Below are 17,542 nucleotides of genomic sequence, written 5' to 3'. Positions count from 1 at the left end.
CCAAGTTTGCATTTAGCAGCACTTATACACAAAATGGTACGTACCTAACATCAAATAATTTGACAATTTAACTGGAATGCTGTAGAAAGCTCATGTCCAAGCATATTGATGCTCTCACAGGGGACAACTGGACAAGGTTGGCACATATGCAGCAACCAAAGCTAAAATGCAAATATTTCAATCAAAAGCAGAATGAATGATATCAGTGCACGATGTTACAGGGAAAAAACAACATTAATGTCAGTATACATGAGCGCAAACTTTAATTTAAGTAATACAGTACTACGAATTTGTATCAGCCTTGCATTTCAAGATCACTCTTGCATGGGGGGTAACAATGTCAGGAGCTCATTTTGTCCAAAATCTGACTCAACCCCCTTGTACAAAGACAGGATGACAATCTTCAAGTTAAGGATGGTTACTTCTTTGCTTTTTTGCTCCGATGTGTATTTTCAGGAGTTTGAGCATCCAACTTGCGTTTCTTGGCTAGTTGCTTTGCCTTCCTTGCTGCAACAGCAGGGCGCTTGGCTTTTTGAGAACTAGCATCATGTCCTGTCTCACTAGTCCTGCCTTGCTGCTTCCCCTGGTAACTTGGACCCTGGCTCACCTTCGCCTTCTTCACCACACCAGATTTGCTTGCCCTAAGGCCTTGGTATGACAAAGTTGACGCCTTCCGTTTGGTCTTGTCACTGCCTTCATGGGATTTGCTGCTTGGTGTTAAAGTTGTCTTGTGTTTCGATCCACCCTTTGTTTTGCCAGCATCCGTCGTCTTCTTTGGTGTTGCATCAGCTGATTTTGCATGTGCAAGCCTCAGAAGGCGATCTCTAATCTTGAAATCCTGTTTTCTTACGACAGTGTTTGCAGCCTCCTGCATGGCAGATATTAAAATGGTCAGCATAAAAGTGTATGATTGAGTCGTCAACTGGCTATCTTGGTTCTGAATACATAATTCAGCAAGGAAGTCTTTCTGTTATCGTCTTCCTCCAGTACTAGCATTTAATTGTATGGCATGGTTAATGCTACCATCTTCAATAAATGATGTTCAAAATCACGTAGTACATAGTAAAGCCATTTATCGACAAACATATTATACATCAAATGGACTTCTGGGTTTTGACTTATTTAGTGGGTCACACTGCACCAGATGAAATAGGAAGGTAAAAGATTGTACCCTTGTCTTGAACAAAACATAGGCGATACCCTTTCCTAGACTTGTATCTGGATCTCGAACAACACGTATAGCTTCAACATCACCTTCTGAACCACTGGAACCACAGAACTTTTGGTACACCTCTTCATCCTGACATGCCAGTAAAAAAAATAAATCTGACCTTTTCTTCAAAAGAATTACACAGACCATATACAATACTGACCACATGATACTCACCTTTATATCAAACGGAAGATTACCAACAAAAACTGTCCGCTTTCTGTCATAAAGAGGTCCTTCGCCTTTAAGTTTCTTACGAGGTGGACATGCCATATCGACACGGACATGATTGCCATCAAACTAGAAAGTATCAAAATCAAGAAAAACTATCTTATCAGGCACAACATAGAAGTTTTTGAATTATATACCAGATATACAAACTAATCATGTTTTCAGTTCTAAGAAAGCCAACTCACCAGGGCCATATTATGAGATAAAGCAGCACGTGCACCCTGCTCATCTTTGAACACAATATAGGCATGTACACTGCAAAGGGTGAAAAGGTACAGACAAAATGAGTCTGAGAAACATTAGGCAAACAATACATTTGACATATGCAGCTGCTCAGCACAATCAATTACATTTTACAATCAATATATAGTCATTGTGCATTGATGGTCGTCTAATAACTGGGATATATATTGAATATCAGAGTTGATGGCATCAGATCATGAAAAATACGAAATATCAACAAAATGCTCTTAAAGGAACTATACGAAGCACACGCCTTTTTGGTCTTAGTACACCATTATATATTTGGGTAATCATGTCACTTATCTCCTCCTTTGCTTCAAACAGCACAGAAGGTAGAAACCAAAATGACAAAGTAAAGGGCTGTGGTGATTTTAGTTGATCGAGGAAAGTATTCCATGCACGCAGAAATAATTACATAGGCACATCAGTAAAAAAACAAAGCACGCGCTATTAGAAACAAACAGCAGAATATTGACTCCTAAGCTACACCAAAGTTGTTTGTTATATCACTAAATAAAAGTTGTGCCACAATCAACACTGTTGAGATTCAGAAGTTTCCTATACTACATTCAACTAGCAATCCAAATAGGACAGATAACTTGTATATATCAAGGCAGTAGTTAAAGGAAAACACTTTAAGGTGAAATGTGGTAAAAAAAGAGAGTGAAAAAACAGAGCATTTAACCATGTATAACAAATGGTAGAGAACTTAATAAATGTTCAGGGCATAGAAGCGAATTGTAAAGCTATAACTAATGGGGAGGAGATAGGATAGGAAAAGAAAGAAGTGTGAGCAAGCCCATTTCAATCGGTGTTTCAATGCTAATGTCCTAATTGCAACCAGCTGTAATCTGTTCATATGTAATCCATTTGAAATTGCAAGCATAAAGGATAGGGGAAAAATGCATTTCGTAGCTATCTCAGCCATCTATTTAAGCAATGGCATAAACAATCTTAGTTGATACTAGACAGGCAAGAATGCACTCACTTGTCGACGGAATCATTGATTTTTCCTTTTATGACGGCTCCTTTCCTTGGAATCTTGGTCTGCAGCAAAGCACAAATCAGCACAGATAAGCATGAGGAGGACGAAGATGAAGACGAAGCAAAGGGCAATGGTGCTCACGTCGGTGAGTGGCACGGAGCGTATCCTGACGGACTCGATCTCGCCGAACGCCGCAAACTCCTTGGTGAGCGCCTTCCTCTTGGTCTTGAGCGGCAGGTTCCCCACGAAGACCGTCCTCAGCAGCTTGCTCTCGTCGTCGAACGCCTCCTCCTCCTCTTGCCCTGCCCCCGCCGCCGCAGCCACCTCTTCGGGCACCTTCCTCTTCTCCCCGACGACCGGAAGAGGAGGCGCGGGTGCGCCGCCGAGCCTCCGCCGCTCGTGGCCGGCCTCGACCTCGTCCCGCTTCCTCTTGCGCCGGGGCTCATCCCTGCGCGTCTTCGCGGACGGCTCAGCGACCTCGGGTTCGGGGTGCTTGCCTCGGGGCGCCGCGGCGGTGGGCGCCGGTGGAGCGAGCTGGTCGTCGGAGGGCTTGCGGCGGAAGGGGTTGTCTGCGGAGAAGAGGGTGCGGATGGCCGCGGCGTCGTCGGACGCGGGCTCCTTGTTCTTCTTCGCCATTCTCGCCGCCGGTGCGAGGCGACGGCGAGACGGTTTGCGGCGGCGGCGGTGGGGTTGGGATTCGGAGGCGGAGGGGGAAACTTTTGTTGCGGGGTTTCGCCTAGTTGGAACTCGCCCCAGAATAGGGGACAGGCTGGGGCGATCTCGACCGTTGGATTCAGATCGAACGGCTAGGATTTGTCTGTATCCTTGGCACGAGCCGCGGTGGCATGGTAGAACAAGGGGAGGACAGGAGGAGGAGGGGGTTTTCTAGGGTTTCTGGAGTTCGACGACCGCCGCCGCCGTCACGCTGGTTCCGATCGCCGAAGGAGAGAGGATGGAGAAGAGCCGCGCGGACGGGCGGAACCCGAACCAGCTCCGCCCCTTCTCCTGCACACGCAACCCTCTCGACCGCGCCCATGGCTCCGCGCGGTGGGCTCAGGGGGACACCATCGTGCTCGCCGCCGTGTACGGGCCAAAGCCGGGAACCAGGAAGGGGGAGAATCCCGAGAAGGCATCCATTGAGGTCGTCTGGAAGCCCATGACCGGCCAGATTGGTAACTACTCTCCTCTCCAATCTTGCGATCGCTGCTCGCCCAATTGAATCGCTCAAATGGTGTGCTATTTTTATTTTTTATTTTTTATTTGCAGGGAAGCAAGAGAAGGAGTATGAGATGACGCTCAAGAGGACATTGCAGAGCATTTGCCTGCTCACTGTTCATCCAAACACCACCACCTCTGTCATTCTTCAGGTATAAGATCTACTCCCTTCCCATGCTGCTATGGCTATTGCTTTGCATTTGTTTTGTTCTACCTATACTTATTGACAAATTGTGTTAGAATCATTGCTCTTGTGTTGTGCCACGCAAGTTGACTGTCTGTACTCTCTTGTCCCTGCTTTAAGGACGCTGATTGCTACAAAATCTTCATTGAGTTTGCTTACTGATTCAAGCTTGCTATATTATTGCTGACTTATTGTCAAACTTCATTTTCTTAGCGTGCCATATCAAGCGTACTTTAGGTTTAGTGCATCATGCCACTGCCTTATATCGTTTTGCCTTTAATTTAGTTATCCTTTTTGTTTGCAGGTTGTGGGCAATGATGGTTCTGTATCCTTTTGCCGTAATGTACTACTTAGTATTGTTTCTGGGTGCCTTTTGGATTATGAACATTGTACTTGATATAGGAATGATTTCAGATTTTTGGCTACTAGCTGCAGTGGATTGGCATTTGAATTTAATTTCCTGTATCTCTGTGAATCTCATAAGCTAACTGCTAATTTCAGCTGGTTGTCTACAGTTAGGATAAGTGGTTCGTTGTTTTATTCCTGAATGCTTTGCCTCGCAAAATGTTTGTTTTGGCCAGCTAATATAACTGACTTGTGATGAGAAAATGCCAAGTATTGATGGAAGTCCCTGGTTCCATGCTTTTTCTGAGTAGTCTTCCAATCAACATACTGTATACAGCGTGCTTTATATGAATGAGCATGGCCTGCTATAGCAGATATCAACATGTAGTATGTTCTTTGTAATATTCACAGATTCTTAGTATTTCGGTCTTCAAGATTTCAATCAAGCACAATCCTTGACTAAGTCTAGCTTCTTCCATGTGCAATTAATGCTTGCTGCGCAGCCCTTGTTTTTGCTGGCATCCCCTTGAAACATCTTGCAGGTAAGTTAGTAATCTTTGTATGCTCATTGATGAAATATATCTCATAAGCTTTTGTGATGCAGTTGCAATTGGTTGTGGAGTACTGGAGGATGGTGAAGTGATTTTGGACACAAACAAAGCAGAAGAGCAGGTAGAAATTTCTCGTTTTGATTAAGTCCTCTGCACTAGGAAAGGAAAGAACGAATTTTTATCTCGTTTCTTCCCTAAAAAACATCTTAGAACTATTGGTTCATAATTCGCTCTTTAAACTTGTGGACAACAAGTACATTTTTAATCCCTCTACTCTGTGGAAAGTTATCATATTGGTTTCTAGGTGGGTCTAGTTGTCAGGTATCATCTTCTGAAATGTTATGTTGATTGTGTATAGTCTTAACTGTTGAAAATCTAAATAAGTTAATGCTGAGAACATCTTTAGGAGTGCATATGCATTAATGTTACTGTTTGCTGTCATCTGCAGCAATTGAAATCATTTGCTCATTTGGTGTTCCCCAATTCACGCAAGTCTGCTAGTTCAAAAGAACCAAACCAGAAAGAGGAGGATTCTGAGAGAGGATTGATAACTTCCATTACCCATGGAGTGATGTCCGGTATGGTTATATCTTGTGCCTCAGCTTGATTTGTTCTTCTGGACATTATAGATATAGGGATCCATATATTGTGGCTCTAAACATGTCCCCTTTCTGTTTCATGTAAAGAGGAAGATTATTTCAGCTGCATAGAGAGGGGCCTTGCTGCATCGTCACGGATCTCGGATTTTATGAGGACAACATTGCAGAAGCAGGCACCTGGAGATGTCTGAGAGGAGGCAATCATGCGATAGAAAACGCCTCAACATTGCAGAAGCACAAGGTTGTAGCAGCTCATGTTTTGAATATGAAACGCGTGGGGACTCTTGGTGCATTATTGATGTTTGAAATTGGCTCATAGATGTGCATGGATGGTGGAGCGATCCGGCAGGAAATATGTAGCGCCTTGTTCGCATTTTTTGTGAATGTTGAGCTGCTTTGGTAGTGACTAGTGAGTTCGTTTGTAGTACTAGTAGCGAGGGAACTGTCGTTTGTTTAGATGAGCAAGGAAGAAATGCCTTTTTGTAACTCAGGAAGAAGTCAAAGCAGCTGTGTAACAAACCACTTTGCAATGTTGCTGCACATTTTTGGTCGCCCTGTTTATGATGAAGGTGAGCAATACATGAGAGGAAGAATTCATCGCTTTTAGTTGATTCAAATCACAGTTTTATAATGGAATATGTTTAGGATTAGGAAAGAAACAAGTGTGTGAGTATGATTATTATTCCGCGGTATTCACAGTGCTGAATCCTAGTACTACTACATCCGTTCTAAAATGTTGCTACACACATCTTAGGATAACGAATCTGGATAGACCTCCCATCCTTTGTCCAGATTCGTTGTCTTAAGATGGGTAGATAGCAACATTTTGGGACGGAGGGAGTAGCTGGTAGTAGCAGTGATAGTAGTGATGAGTTGGAAGGTGCATGGTTGATGAGAGAGACGGGTAGAGAGGCAAAGGACGAAAGCAGAAGAGTGAAGTTTGGTAGCGGGTCTTGGAATCGCACCGACTGGGATCTATGATGAGGCGGCACGGCAGGTCATCCATCCATTCATCCAGGTTAGTTGTTGATGCCTCGTCCAAGGCAGCTAGCAGGAGTACGACATTATCATGAATGAATACCTAAAAATAGCGTGAGGCTGTGTTGCACAGTGCATATGTGCTGGCTGGCTTGTTTTTACTGTGCTTCATTTTTAGCGAGGGGCGGTGAATGGAGGCAAATAATAATTAAGGTGGTGGTGGTCAAAAAAAGTAAAGGGGGAAACGCTCGCGAGGAGGGTCAGGGAGGGAGACTAGGAGTCAGCCTGGCGTTGCTAGTGTTGAAGGCCAGCCAGCGAAGCCAGGGAAGAAGAAACCATTGATAATTTGACATTCACAAAGAAGGGAAGGAAGGAAGGTTCCTTCGGCTTGGTTGCCTTTGCCTGACGGTGAATTGGGTTGGGTTGGGTGTCGGCCGGCCATTGCGTTGCAGATCGCGGTCTCCTCTCCTGCCGTGCCGTGCGGTGCCGTTGCGTTGCGTTGCGCGCACGGTCGTCGGCTCGCGCTCCGCCTAATTGGTTGACGTTGCTCTCCTCGCTGGTGGTATTGTATATAGCGAGCCCTACCTACTCCTCCTCCACAAAAAGAGTCCTCTCCTCTCCTCTCCCTTGCCACCACCAAACTGCAATTAATTGTTTGTTTCGCAAAACAAGCATCCTCGCCTCGGCGTCCCAGATCTCTGCTGCTGGGCTGGGCTGCCTGCCTGACAAGAGAGGCAGCAGCCATGGCGTTCGACGCCTTCACCGACAAGAACGCCGTCTTCCGCCGCCTCAAGGCCAAGCCCGAGAACAAGGTAACTTCCTCCTCTCAGATCTTCTTCTTCTTCTTCTTCTTCGCCTCAAGAGTCAGATCTCATGTACTAGTATTGTCGTGTGCTTGTTAATTTCCCAGATGTGCTTCGACTGCAGCGCCAAGAACCCCACCTGGGCCTCCGTCACCTACGGTATCTTCCTCTGCCTCGACTGCTCCGCCGTCCACCGCAGCCTCGGCGTCCACATCACCTTCGTCAGGTTTCTTTCTACCCCCCCTTCCCATCCCGATCCACGCCCCCTCCCCTCACAAGATCTGCAATCCTCCCACGCCATCACATCCGATTCCTTTCCTCATCTTTCCATCACCAACCAACTCTAAGCCCATCACGACTCCTAGGAACTAGCGCAGACCAGCTCAACGATCTCAATAATACTTCCCTTTTTCTTCTTTACCCCCCAAAAAAGGGATATGGTACAGCGCATAGGTGCCTGTGGTTGCTGGGTTTGGTGGATCTGGCCGAGCCTTTCATCAAAAAGAAAAAAAAAAGGTCCTATTTTTGGTACAACCCATCTGGTGGGGAATGCAGCCGGAGATCTAGGTTCTTGGGCCATCAACGTCAATACCTGCTTTACACCTTCATCCCATCGGCATTTGCATTCACAAGTTACACATTTTGGTCTAACAGATCCATATGCGCATTCACAGTAAATCACCTACTACTTCGTTATATTTTTCTGCAATGAACATATTGAACTTCATTGCTGGCTGCTATATCTATGATCACTACTATGGCTATGCTACATTGCTACCCATCTCATGATGCTGCACGTTTGTCTTATTGTGTTGTTTCTACCACCCAAAAAAAAAAATCATAAAATGCCTTGCTTTGATACTCCGCAAAAGTACTAGTATTGTGCCTGCCAAATGTCAAAACTGTACCCATTTTATTTTCACTTTCTCTTATACAATCCGTATGTATTTTCTATAGGTCAACAAACCTAGATTCATGGACTCCAGATCAACTGAAGATGATGGCTTTTGGAGGCAACAATCGTGCCCATGCTTTCTTTAAACAGCACGGGTGGACAGATGGTGGCAAGGTCGACGCAAAGTACACGTCAAGGGCTGCTGAGCTGTACAGGCAGATACTGCAAAAGGAAGTTGCCAAGAGTTCTGCTGATAACGTCTTGCCATCGTCGCCAGTTGCAGCGTCTCAACCACAAAATCCATCCGATGACTTCCCTGAGTTCAAGCTACCAGAGGCACCAGCAGAGAATACCAATGGGAAGCAGGAACCTGATGTCACCAATTCGCAAAAAGCACCTACGCAGACACCAAAAGCCCCTACTCATCCCACTTTTGCCACTTCTGTAAAGAAGTCCATTGGTGCGAAGAAGATTGGAGGCAAGACTGGAGGGCTTGGTGTTAAAAAGCTCACCACAAAGGTAACACTGTGGATCATTAGCGCTATGTATGCATGTGTTTGGTTCCTTCCCACAGTTAATATTTAATATACCTCCTCTCTTCTATCTATATGATGTGAACATTAAGGACTGACCTTTGCCTTTATGTTGCAGCCAAGTGAAAGCCTGTATGATCAGAAACCTGAAGAGCCAAAACCTGCTGCCCCAGTAATGACTACTTCCACCACAAAAAGTGGCCCGTCCTTGCATTCACGTTTTGAATATGTGGAGAATGAGCCAGCAGTTGAGTCAAGAAATGGAGGAACTCAAATGACTGGCCACGTAGCACCACCAAAATCATCAAACTTCTTTCAAGAGTACGGAATGGATAATGGGTTCCAAAAGAAAACAAGCACAGCTGCCACAAAGACCCAGGTAAATACTGAACCAATGTTTGTGCTATGTCAATAAGTAAATAATAAATAGATTGACTTTTCTGATCAATACATAAGTTTGCAAAGTTTACTTTCTATGATAATGTAAACACTGCACTAGATTTTGCTGCATCCACTAGCTTGACTTGTTTTGATTTCATGATGTCATTTCCCCTTCCTTTATTTGCTGCATGCTTGCATTCTGCTGTTTAATCATCAGTGAACATCTACAAATTTCACAGAATAATTACCTTTTGAACTTTGGAAAAGTCAGTTCTCTCTATGCAAGCTGTTGTTATTGCTATAATGTTCTTATTATATCAAATAGTTTTCCGCTTGTAGATTTTTGTTATGTTAATAAGTACCGACACTGGACGTGAATACCTTTCAGATTCAGGAGACTGACGAAGCAAGGAAAAAATTCTCTAATGCAAAGGCAATTTCATCATCTCAGTTTTTTGGCAATCAAAGCAGAGAAGAGAAAGAGGCTCAAATGTCCCTTCAAAAGTTTGCGGTGCGTATTAGTTTAGCATCTCTTTGTCCAAGGACCATTACATTGCATCTCCTTCGAACTTGTCGAAGCATTCTTAACTTCATTCCAGACTTGAAATTTCTTGTCTATTGTTTATGTTTGTGCTAGTACTTCATTTGAATATTCTGTAGAAGTTTGCATCTTTTTTTTTCCTTACGGTTCTCCTGTTTTTTCCCCCCTTTAATTCAGGGTTCTTCGTCCATTTCAAGTGCTGATCTTTTTGGCCGCCGTGACATGGATGACTCGAATCTGGATTTAAGTGCTGCGGATCTCATCAACAGAATATCATTCCAGGTAGTTATTCTGTAAATAATTGCCAGCCTTTTGTCACCTCTTGCATATTTAGTTTTTAAGCAACCGAGCATGCAAATCATTACTACACTGAGTTACTACTGAATTATTCAGTACAAAGATTGATCCTTGAAACGCACAAATATCTTACCTGCTGGGATTGTTGTGCAGGCATCTCAAGATCTATCTTCACTCAAGAATATGGCTGGAGAAACTGGAAAGAAGCTGACATCTATAGCCTCCAATTTTATCAGCGACCTCGACAGAATCCTTTGAGTGGTTGATGGGGCGAGATCATTAGCATTTTTTGTTTTGGCAAACCTGCACAGAATACCGTATTGAGTTTAAAATGTGGTGCAGCTCAGAGAAGCATTTGTTGCACAGCTATGTAGATGAAAGTAGAGGATTGGCAATTATGCGTCTGTATTCTTTTTTCCTTTTTTACTATTGTTGGAACCCTGTCCGCATGAAGATATTTTTATTCGTTTCTTGACAAGATTGAAACATACGATGGTATTCATTCCAGTTAGTGGTATAGCTGGGAAGAAAAGGTATACTTTGATGTGCCTGTGCTAAATGGAACCAGTCATGTTATTTCTTATTTCTCACAGTGATCTGTGCCACAGCCAGTTAGAGTTCATCTTCCTATTATAAGCAGATAAGCTATTGCAAACTGGCTGGTTGTTCCTTTTACTGACGTCTCTGTCGATAGCTTAAATGTTACAGGTTTATTATAATGCAATCTTGCAGGGTGGAAAAAAACTGTTAATTTGTGAAGGCAAGATTCAGCTAACCGTGTATGGAAACTGACCAAATACTGGCAGTCGAGTATGATAGATTCAGCTTATCGTGGGAAAAATGGTACTTTGCAAACAGCCGTCTGTCGACATCATATTATATATTGCAATGGCTTGTTTTGCTGTGATTTTGAGCCACCAATGATAAACACAATGCAAGTTGCTGTCTTGCCGGGTGTATCGTTGTAGCAGAGCCGTTCAAAGTGACGTGGACTCCAAGCGGTGCCACGCAAGACTGTTATTTTGTCTCCTCTCTTTTCTCCACTTTTTCGTCGTCAAAAATGCTGGAACGTCAAGGCCCGCCCGTAGTGCAAATGGTTGACAGTGACACTGACAGTAACAGATTCTTGATGTAATCGCATTAGAAGAATCTTGCACAAAGCAAATTCTCTTTGTTCTTGTGTTGTGTTTGTGGCTTGTTATTCTAAGCGAGTGACGGGAGCATCTGTGCTGCCTTTGCCAATTTGCAATCCACGCAAGGCTCGTCTTTAGATTCATTCGTTCATTTTATTTCCGAGTCAACTAAGATATCGTGTATTGTCTGAACGATTCAAGGCAGCTGTAATTAATTAAGATGACAGAAAATTCAGAGCAGAGCAGGTTATCTTGAACACATCAATTATTGTGACCAGAAAATTATGGTTTTGAATTTGCGTCCCCTACAACCAAATTCAGGATGGTTGTGTTATCTTTGGGTTGAAGAAGAGTTTTTGTCCTCAACATTTTCCAGCTAGGAGCCGGCATACCACAGTAAAAGTTGAAGCCTTGATCGAGATAACTGATGAACAGGCGGCCGGCAAATTTCACAGCCAATGATCAGTGAGTCTAATGGAAAATCATTCTATTTTATTACAGGAAGATGGCTGATCTTACCCCCACACAAACGGATGTGATACTACAGATCACGCGATCAGCGATAGCCTGATATGGCGATCTGGTAGGTTAGGTAGCACGCGTGATCATCCATTCATCACAAGAGATTGTCACATGGCCCATGCACGCTATCGCACAAATAGGAGGAGTAATTGCAAAGAGAAGAAAAATAGATTAAGAAAAGAAAAGAGATTAATTGATGGGTTCTACGATGACTGCGATGAGACGAACACCCGAATCTGCTCCAGGAAGGTGAGCTGCTGCGGCCGATCCTTGCGGCGGATGTAGCCGTCGGCGACGGCCGGCGAGTACTCCGGGTACCCCTTCTTGCCGCTGCGCGCCCACAGGTCGTCGGCGTAGCCGCGGTGCGCGTAGTAGGCGACGGCGTCGACCTGGGCGCCCTCGGCGAGGAGGACGGAGATGGGGAGGCGCTCGTAGTGCGCGCGGGAGACGCCCTCTAGCTCGTCGAGGCGGTCGAGCCCGCGCGGCGTGACGGCGTAGAGCTCGCCGGAGACGCGGTGTCCGGCGCCGGGGAGGTTGAGGAGGAAGGGGACGCGGTAGGGCCCGCAGACGAGCGGGAGGCGCGGCGCGGTGGTGGCGGCGCCCACGAAGGAGGCGTCGCCGTCCCGTGCCAGGTCCTGGAGGAGGCCGTGGTTGGAGAAGCCCCTCTTCAGCGTGCCGTACGTGAACACCAGCGTCCGTGGAGCCGCCGCCCTCTTCGCCTCCGGCGCCGCCGGTGGCTGCTCCGCCGCGTCGCCCGCCGCCGTGCCCATGCGCGATTCAATCGCGGCGAGCTCGAGTCGAGCTTTTCTTTCTTTGGTTGGTTGGTTGGTGTTTTGAGGCTTGGGTCGGCTTATTTATCGAGAGAGGTGGGCCCGCTTCGTCGATGTCGCGTGGGCCCAGCCTCTCACATTTGTCGCATTAGCCTTCCAGCCCATTAACAATATGGGCTGCACGGAGCTCGACTCACCTTGCGGCCCAACAAACAGGGTCTTGATGCATGGGCCTCGTTCTACTTCCATTGGAGAAGTCAAGCCTCTCCTCCCTCTCCGAACCAGCCGCCGCCGCCGCCGCCGCCGACTGCTCGGCGATCATGGTCGGCGACCGAAAGCGCCCGGCTCCCTTCGCCGGATTCTCCCCGTTCGCTCGCTCCCTCCTCTTCTCCGCCTCCTCCTCTAAACCACTACCTCCCCCCGAGGATCCACCCGCCGCCGCCGCCGCCGACGAAATCCCTTCAGGTACGCGTGCTTACACTTAATTGGCAACGCCGTCGCCGGGGCCTCGCTACCTCCTTCTCACGCCTCGCCGCTCTCCAGGAATCGCCGGCTCCAGTCGCGATATGCCGCCGCCCAAGCGCGCCAAGCGGGCCGACCCTTCCAGCGACGAGGAGCGCTACAGCAGTGACGACGAGAGCTACAGCAGCGACTCCGACGACAGCGACGACGCGTCGGAGGAGGTGAGTGCCTACCTCTACCTTGGTTCTAGCCTCTCTGGAGTTCCTACTCATCGATTGATGCGAGTTGCTCTTCGGATTGGTGCTCCTAGCTCGATACGGTGCAAGCGGACTTCGCCTTCTACGACCCCAAGCCCGGCGACTTCCATGGCGTCAAGCTGCTGCTCAAGACCTACCTCGACTCCAAGCCGTGGGATCTCACTGGCTTCGTCGACCTCATCCTTGAGCAGACCACGGTGGGTACGGTTGTCAAGATTGCTGACGATGAAGAGGATGGTGAAGGAAATGGTGCTGATGGAAGCAGCACTGGTGGCAATGACGATCTGTTTGGTCTCATTAGCGTGCTTAATCTTGGAAGATACAGTGTATGTTCAACCTACTCACTGCTTCATCCACAAGATACATAGGTCTTGCTGCACTGGTGGCTTCTGATTAAACAACTTGCTGGTGTTGTCTTGTAGGAGCACCGCTGTATGAAGGATCTTAAGGATTACCTGCTTGCTGTTTGTGGTGACAAGGATACCAAGAAGAAGCTCAAGCAAATGCTGGGGGACAAAGCACCTGATGTGGGTCTGCTTGTGTGCCGCCGTTTTGTGAATTTCCCATATGAACTTGTGCCCAAGATGTATGAATCGTTATTTGACGAAGTTTCATGGGCCACAGAAGACGAGGTTTGTCAAGCACCTTCTTTTATGAACGTCGAGCTCAGATAGTGTGAAACACATTCTTTTCTCTACTTTCTTATTACGTGTTTTCAACTGTCCTCGCATATCTGAAGCCAACACAAGAACTCCGGGACTCCTTCCGGTTCAAGCAGTACCTAATGGTTGTCAGAGTACTTGAGGTGAGCAATGCAATTTGTTTCCATGTCTGTTTTGCCCATTGATATTCAAAGCGACTTGTTTTGTTGCTCAGTATTTCCGTGTAAGATGTTGTATAGATCATTTTTCAAGTGTAATTGTGCTCTGTATATGAAAGTTCCTGTCTTGTTGTAACTGCTTCAGCTGTATGAATAACACGTCTTTGCCATCTGGTGTAGAGGAAAACTCCAGCAAAGCAAAAGGCAAAGAACAGTACAGAAGAGGATGAGCCTATTATCTATCCTAAGTTAGAAGACGAAATTTTTCGCGAGGTATCAAGCAGGACATGCTACTGACAATCTGAGATTAATTTTTCTTTGTGCAGTTCTGTTTGATGTGGTAACAAAACTTTCTTCCTCAGCTTTCTTCATGGTCGTTCACTTTCCCAATAAGTTCTGAACAATCGGCTCAGCAAGAGGTTAGTTGTGTATAAGTACTTCAGGCTTTATTATGCTGTTCTTTTATTCATATTTTCATAGTTACTTTTAGCATCTGGAACTGGTTCACTTGTGGCACTGGCACTACAAATTTCCTTTGGTACCTGGATTGATATTGTTATCTTTTGGACATCTGTTTGACTATTCGTTTTAATAAATATGTAAGTATCATTTATTTTGTTTTATAATTAAAAATACTTTAAGCACAAGTTTTTACATATTTGCATAATTTTTTTGATAAAATAAATAGTCAAACATATGTCCAAAAAATCAACAAACGCTGTATATTTAGGAACAGAGGTAGTAGTAGCCAAATGACCAAATCCCAATCATGTGAAGTAGGAACATTCGTTCCTTTGTGTTATGCTTTCGTTATATCTTTCTTCTTCTGATGATCATTAGCCCACCATTTCAAGCAGAATCTGAACATGCATCATTCTAAGTTTGATGTTGTGTACACCTAAATTGAATGGACTCCCTGTCTACCCTTTCAGATGAAGAATTACAAGGAGATGGGCTTAGTGATGGCCGTCAAAGCTGAAGCAATTCCGAAGTTCCGAAAGAAGTTGGAGGATCTACTATCTGAATAGTTCTCTCCACGCATTGTAGGTCGTGTGGAATTTTGCTGCTGTCCACATGATATTGGAACCTCCATATCTTCTCTTGCTATTGCTTGTTAGTGTCCCTAGTAAGCGCGGACGCTAAGTTTGTGAGTGCAAAGCCCTAATTGAATTGCTAGTATTGCCATAGTAGAAGAGAAATTCATGTGTAAGAGGAAATCAATTATGAACTTCCCTTATACTGATATCAAGAGATTTTGAAGGACTTTTTTGGTTGCTCGAAGACATGGTCTTTCTCAGCCCATACGCACCACATTTTAGCTGGGAGTTTGTTTGATCGATATACATCACACTGTGGTCAAAGTCAATTGTCTATGATTGTTTTTGCCATGAGGTAGAAACGTGTGACGAAACTGTGCCCTGTGCATAACAACCGCATCTCTTCTGAAGGCATAGGCATCTGCGTCCTTAAGGTCAGAGGACATTAGTCATGCCTTGCAAAGTCTCTGAAAACATGGATAGCTGAACAAAAACAACCAGCGACCAATCGCTCGGTGTTCCAGATGAAATTTGAACAATGGTTGCAAATATATCATATCTCTAAGCCAAAACAAGAGCATCACGTAATTAAACTGCCAAGCACACACGGGCGTGTAGCATTGCAACATCATAAACAACAGAATGTTGGGAGGTGTCCTAAGCAAAAGTCACCGCTACTTATTATGAACAGTCAGCACGCCATCTCAGTGTCTTAACTAAAATCGTAGTATGACACCAGCATTTACTGATTTCCACATGGATTTAAAGGAACGCTAATAACATAGTATACTACTTCTTCTGGAAGTATTAGCAGGGAGGTATCACAATAAAAATGTAAACTGCCAACAAATGATCATGAACGCGAGTGCAGCCATGAGGTCATTGGGCAACCTTCAATCACAAGTTCTTGAATGCAGACTCATTAGGGTGCTTGGGAGTAAGCCTCGCCAACAAAGCCTTGTTCGGGAAGTGCTCGGAATCAACAAAATAGAAGTTCCCTTCAGCCCTAAAAGTGACAAAAGGTCTGTTGGTCTCTGGAGGCCTGACATCAGCAAACTTGATTGTCCTTGTGAGGGGTGTAGCCAGCCATGACATAATCTCTGCTTCAAAGCTATCTGAACCTGGTCGCCACCTGAGCTTGTGAATGTACGGGCTCACAAACCAGTGTAAGGCTGCCGTTGTGGTAGCACTGAGGAAAATGACAGTGGATGCAACAGCGCCCTTGAGGATTACATTCATATCTGGGGAAGTCATGAATGTTATCACAGGGCCGAGCGACACAGAGAGACAGCAGGTGGACAGAGAAAGAAGCTTCACTTTTCTTATGGTCGATGATATAGGTCCCTGGTAAACTAGCCTGTCATCTTTGTCATCTTCCTTGATCTGCTTGGATTTTGGCCCAATGCTTATCTTGCTGCCACTATTTTCAGTTTCTTTAACAGCAGCAGCTTGAGAAGCCCATCTTGCCTGACTGTACAAACAAGTGACTGAACCAAGGCCATCAAGTTTTGGAAGAGGATTAGGCTTGAATGTTGAGAAATGCTTCCATGCAATACATCCAGGAGCCTGAAGATCTGATAATGTAAAGGACAGTTAGCTGACTTTAATCGGATTTTTGACACCTATAAAAAAAATAAGAATGCAAATCTATATACTTCGGCTATCCAAGATAATGGTTCAGAAACCATTAAGTTAGCAAAGGAGCATGTTGCTTTCAGAAAGGAAGATCATTACACTATTAAGCATTTTGAGGTAACATACAGTGGTAAATTGGACTTCAACCATGCGCCCTGTTGAATTACTATAACACATCTTCCTAACAAATGCACCTCAATACAGTACAATTAGACACATGTAACTGGCAAAACTAAATCATGTGAAACCGAAAGAGGTATTGGGGGCTCACGAGAGTAATATGTAGAGAATAGCAGATAATAAATCATGAAATTCAAGGTAGAAGCTTGAATCCACAGATTATGCTGGATTGTGGGTGGAGTTAGAAAAAATCATCCCTGAAATAGATGTGGAGGACTGTCATTTAAACTACCTTTTCACTGACACATGCACTCTCACCGAAGTCTAACCACCAACTACAATCTAACTTGGAAATTCCGAGATTACTCACAACATAGAAGAACATATAGCTAGTCAGTCAGATAACATTAGCACTACATAGAGGGCACAGCACCTCCAGGAGCCCAGGACCTAATCAAACTAGAACCGAACTTGTGCACCATGGAATCGTATGCCCGTTCTCACAACAATTTCGCAGCTCATAGCTGGGCACTACCACGCGGATCAGATTTAACTATGGAGAGAACCACGGGGAGAGAGATTCGAAGCATGAGGCGAACCTGAGACGCGGGAGAAAACTTGCGGCGGCGAGGTGGTTCCCACGGAGCAGTGGCGGAGGAGGACCCCGCGGAGGGAGGAGGCGGATCGGAGCCTCGCCGTCGCCATGGTCTCCTTCCGATCGAGGCGGGGATTTGCTAGGGTTTTTCCGAAGGGATGGAGGAGAGGCCAAGAGGAGACGAAGCGGAGCGGGCCTAA

At 45.3% G+C, this 17,542-nt stretch overlaps 6 protein-coding genes across 7 annotated transcripts; 3 read left to right on the top strand and 3 right to left on the bottom strand.

Moving 5' to 3' along the window:
* Positions 1-37: 37 nt before the first annotated feature.
* LOC127767465 (uncharacterized) lies at positions 38-3,405 on the bottom strand. The gene is made up of 6 exons (XM_052292817.1): positions 2,811-3,405; positions 2,673-2,731; positions 1,627-1,696; positions 1,388-1,510; positions 1,172-1,300; positions 38-868 (listed from the first exon to the last, which is right to left on the bottom strand). Exons 1-6 carry the CDS (start codon positions 3,303-3,305, stop codon positions 419-421), a joined length of 1,326 nt encoding a protein of 441 aa, XP_052148777.1. The 5' UTR covers positions 3,306-3,405; the 3' UTR covers positions 38-418.
* Positions 3,406-3,536: 131 nt separating this feature from the next.
* On the top strand, positions 3,537-6,165 carry LOC127767467 (exosome complex exonuclease RRP46 homolog). Its single transcript, XM_052292819.1, has 7 exons — positions 3,537-3,841; positions 3,936-4,036; positions 4,373-4,393; positions 4,883-4,955; positions 5,018-5,085; positions 5,413-5,542; positions 5,651-6,165. Exons 1-7 carry the CDS (start codon positions 3,622-3,624, stop codon positions 5,752-5,754), a joined length of 717 nt encoding a protein of 238 aa, XP_052148779.1. The 5' UTR covers positions 3,537-3,621; the 3' UTR covers positions 5,755-6,165.
* A 730-nt stretch (positions 6,166-6,895) lies between these two features.
* Positions 6,896-10,574, top strand: LOC127767262 (probable ADP-ribosylation factor GTPase-activating protein AGD9). The gene is made up of 7 exons (XM_052292540.1): positions 6,896-7,353; positions 7,452-7,570; positions 8,302-8,758; positions 8,891-9,151; positions 9,542-9,664; positions 9,872-9,976; positions 10,145-10,574. Exons 1-7 carry the CDS (start codon positions 7,285-7,287, stop codon positions 10,247-10,249), a joined length of 1,239 nt encoding a protein of 412 aa, XP_052148500.1. The 5' UTR covers positions 6,896-7,284; the 3' UTR covers positions 10,250-10,574.
* Positions 10,575-11,596: 1,022 nt separating this feature from the next.
* On the bottom strand, positions 11,597-12,467 carry LOC127767263 (putative gamma-glutamylcyclotransferase At3g02910). The gene has a single exon (XM_052292541.1). It carries the CDS (start codon positions 12,414-12,416, stop codon positions 11,850-11,852), a length of 567 nt encoding a protein of 188 aa, XP_052148501.1. The 5' UTR covers positions 12,417-12,467; the 3' UTR covers positions 11,597-11,849.
* Positions 12,468-12,631: 164 nt separating this feature from the next.
* Positions 12,632-15,236, top strand: LOC127766054 (protein BCCIP homolog). Of its 2 annotated transcripts, XM_052291073.1 has the most exons (8): positions 12,632-12,881; positions 12,960-13,099; positions 13,189-13,461; positions 13,558-13,767; positions 13,875-13,940; positions 14,136-14,228; positions 14,318-14,374; positions 14,888-15,236. In XM_052291073.1, the coding sequence occupies exons 1-8, from the start codon at positions 12,644-12,646 to the stop codon at positions 14,981-14,983; spliced, it is 1,173 nt and encodes a 390-aa protein (XP_052147033.1). In that variant the 5' UTR covers positions 12,632-12,643; the 3' UTR covers positions 14,984-15,236. The 2 variants fall into 2 exon arrangements, with proteins under 2 accessions (XP_052147033.1, XP_052147034.1); XM_052291074.1 differs by lacking the exons at positions 14,136-14,228; positions 14,888-15,236 and having other exon boundaries at positions 14,282-14,374.
* A 240-nt stretch (positions 15,237-15,476) lies between these two features.
* LOC127766055 (uncharacterized) lies at positions 15,477-17,521 on the bottom strand. The gene is made up of 2 exons (XM_052291075.1): positions 17,347-17,521; positions 15,477-16,566 (listed from the first exon to the last, which is right to left on the bottom strand). Exons 1-2 carry the CDS (start codon positions 17,450-17,452, stop codon positions 15,890-15,892), a joined length of 783 nt encoding a protein of 260 aa, XP_052147035.1. The 5' UTR covers positions 17,453-17,521; the 3' UTR covers positions 15,477-15,889.
* Between the last annotated feature and the right edge of the window lie 21 nt (positions 17,522-17,542).

This window comes from Oryza glaberrima, chromosome 3 (assembly GCF_000147395.1).
Source record: "Oryza glaberrima chromosome 3, OglaRS2, whole genome shotgun sequence".
In the NCBI taxonomy this organism is placed as follows: domain Eukaryota; kingdom Viridiplantae; phylum Streptophyta; class Magnoliopsida; order Poales; family Poaceae; genus Oryza; species Oryza glaberrima.
This window is presented reverse-complemented; position numbering and strand designations above follow the sequence as displayed.

Coding starts and splice junctions, on each gene's coding strand:
- LOC127766054 (XM_052291073.1), top strand. CDS start 12,644: ATGGGCCTCGTTCTACTTCCATTGGAGAAGTCAAGCCTCTCCTCCCTC. Junction 12,882..12,959: donor CGCCGACGAAATCCCTTCAG/GTACGCGTGCTT, acceptor GCCGCTCTCCAG/GAATCGCCGGCTCCAGTCGC. Junction 14,229..14,317: donor AAGACGAAATTTTTCGCGAG/GTATCAAGCAGG, acceptor TTTCTTCCTCAG/CTTTCTTCATGGTCGTTCAC.
- LOC127766055 (XM_052291075.1), bottom strand. CDS start 17,452: ATGGCGACGGCGAGGCTCCGATCCGCCTCCTCCCTCCGCGGGGTCCTC. Junction 16,567..17,346: donor AGTTTTCTCCCGCGTCTCAG/GTTCGCCTCATG, acceptor TTACATTATCAG/ATCTTCAGGCTCCTGGATGT.
- LOC127767263 (XM_052292541.1), bottom strand. CDS start 12,416: ATGGGCACGGCGGCGGGCGACGCGGCGGAGCAGCCACCGGCGGCGCCG.
- LOC127767262 (XM_052292540.1), top strand. CDS start 7,285: ATGGCGTTCGACGCCTTCACCGACAAGAACGCCGTCTTCCGCCGCCTC. Junction 7,354..7,451: donor AGGCCAAGCCCGAGAACAAG/GTAACTTCCTCC, acceptor TTAATTTCCCAG/ATGTGCTTCGACTGCAGCGC. Junction 9,152..9,541: donor CAGCTGCCACAAAGACCCAG/GTAAATACTGAA, acceptor AATACCTTTCAG/ATTCAGGAGACTGACGAAGC.
- LOC127767467 (XM_052292819.1), top strand. CDS start 3,622: ATGGAGAAGAGCCGCGCGGACGGGCGGAACCCGAACCAGCTCCGCCCC. Junction 3,842..3,935: donor GCCCATGACCGGCCAGATTG/GTAACTACTCTC, acceptor TTTTATTTGCAG/GGAAGCAAGAGAAGGAGTAT. Junction 4,394..4,882: donor TTGTGGGCAATGATGGTTCT/GTATCCTTTTGC, acceptor GACTAAGTCTAG/CTTCTTCCATGTGCAATTAA.
- LOC127767465 (XM_052292817.1), bottom strand. CDS start 3,305: ATGGCGAAGAAGAACAAGGAGCCCGCGTCCGACGACGCCGCGGCCATC. Junction 2,732..2,810: donor GCTCCGTGCCACTCACCGAC/GTGAGCACCATT, acceptor GCTTTGCTGCAG/ACCAAGATTCCAAGGAAAGG. Junction 1,697..2,672: donor ATCAATGATTCCGTCGACAA/GTGAGTGCATTC, acceptor CACCCTTTGCAG/TGTACATGCCTATATTGTGT.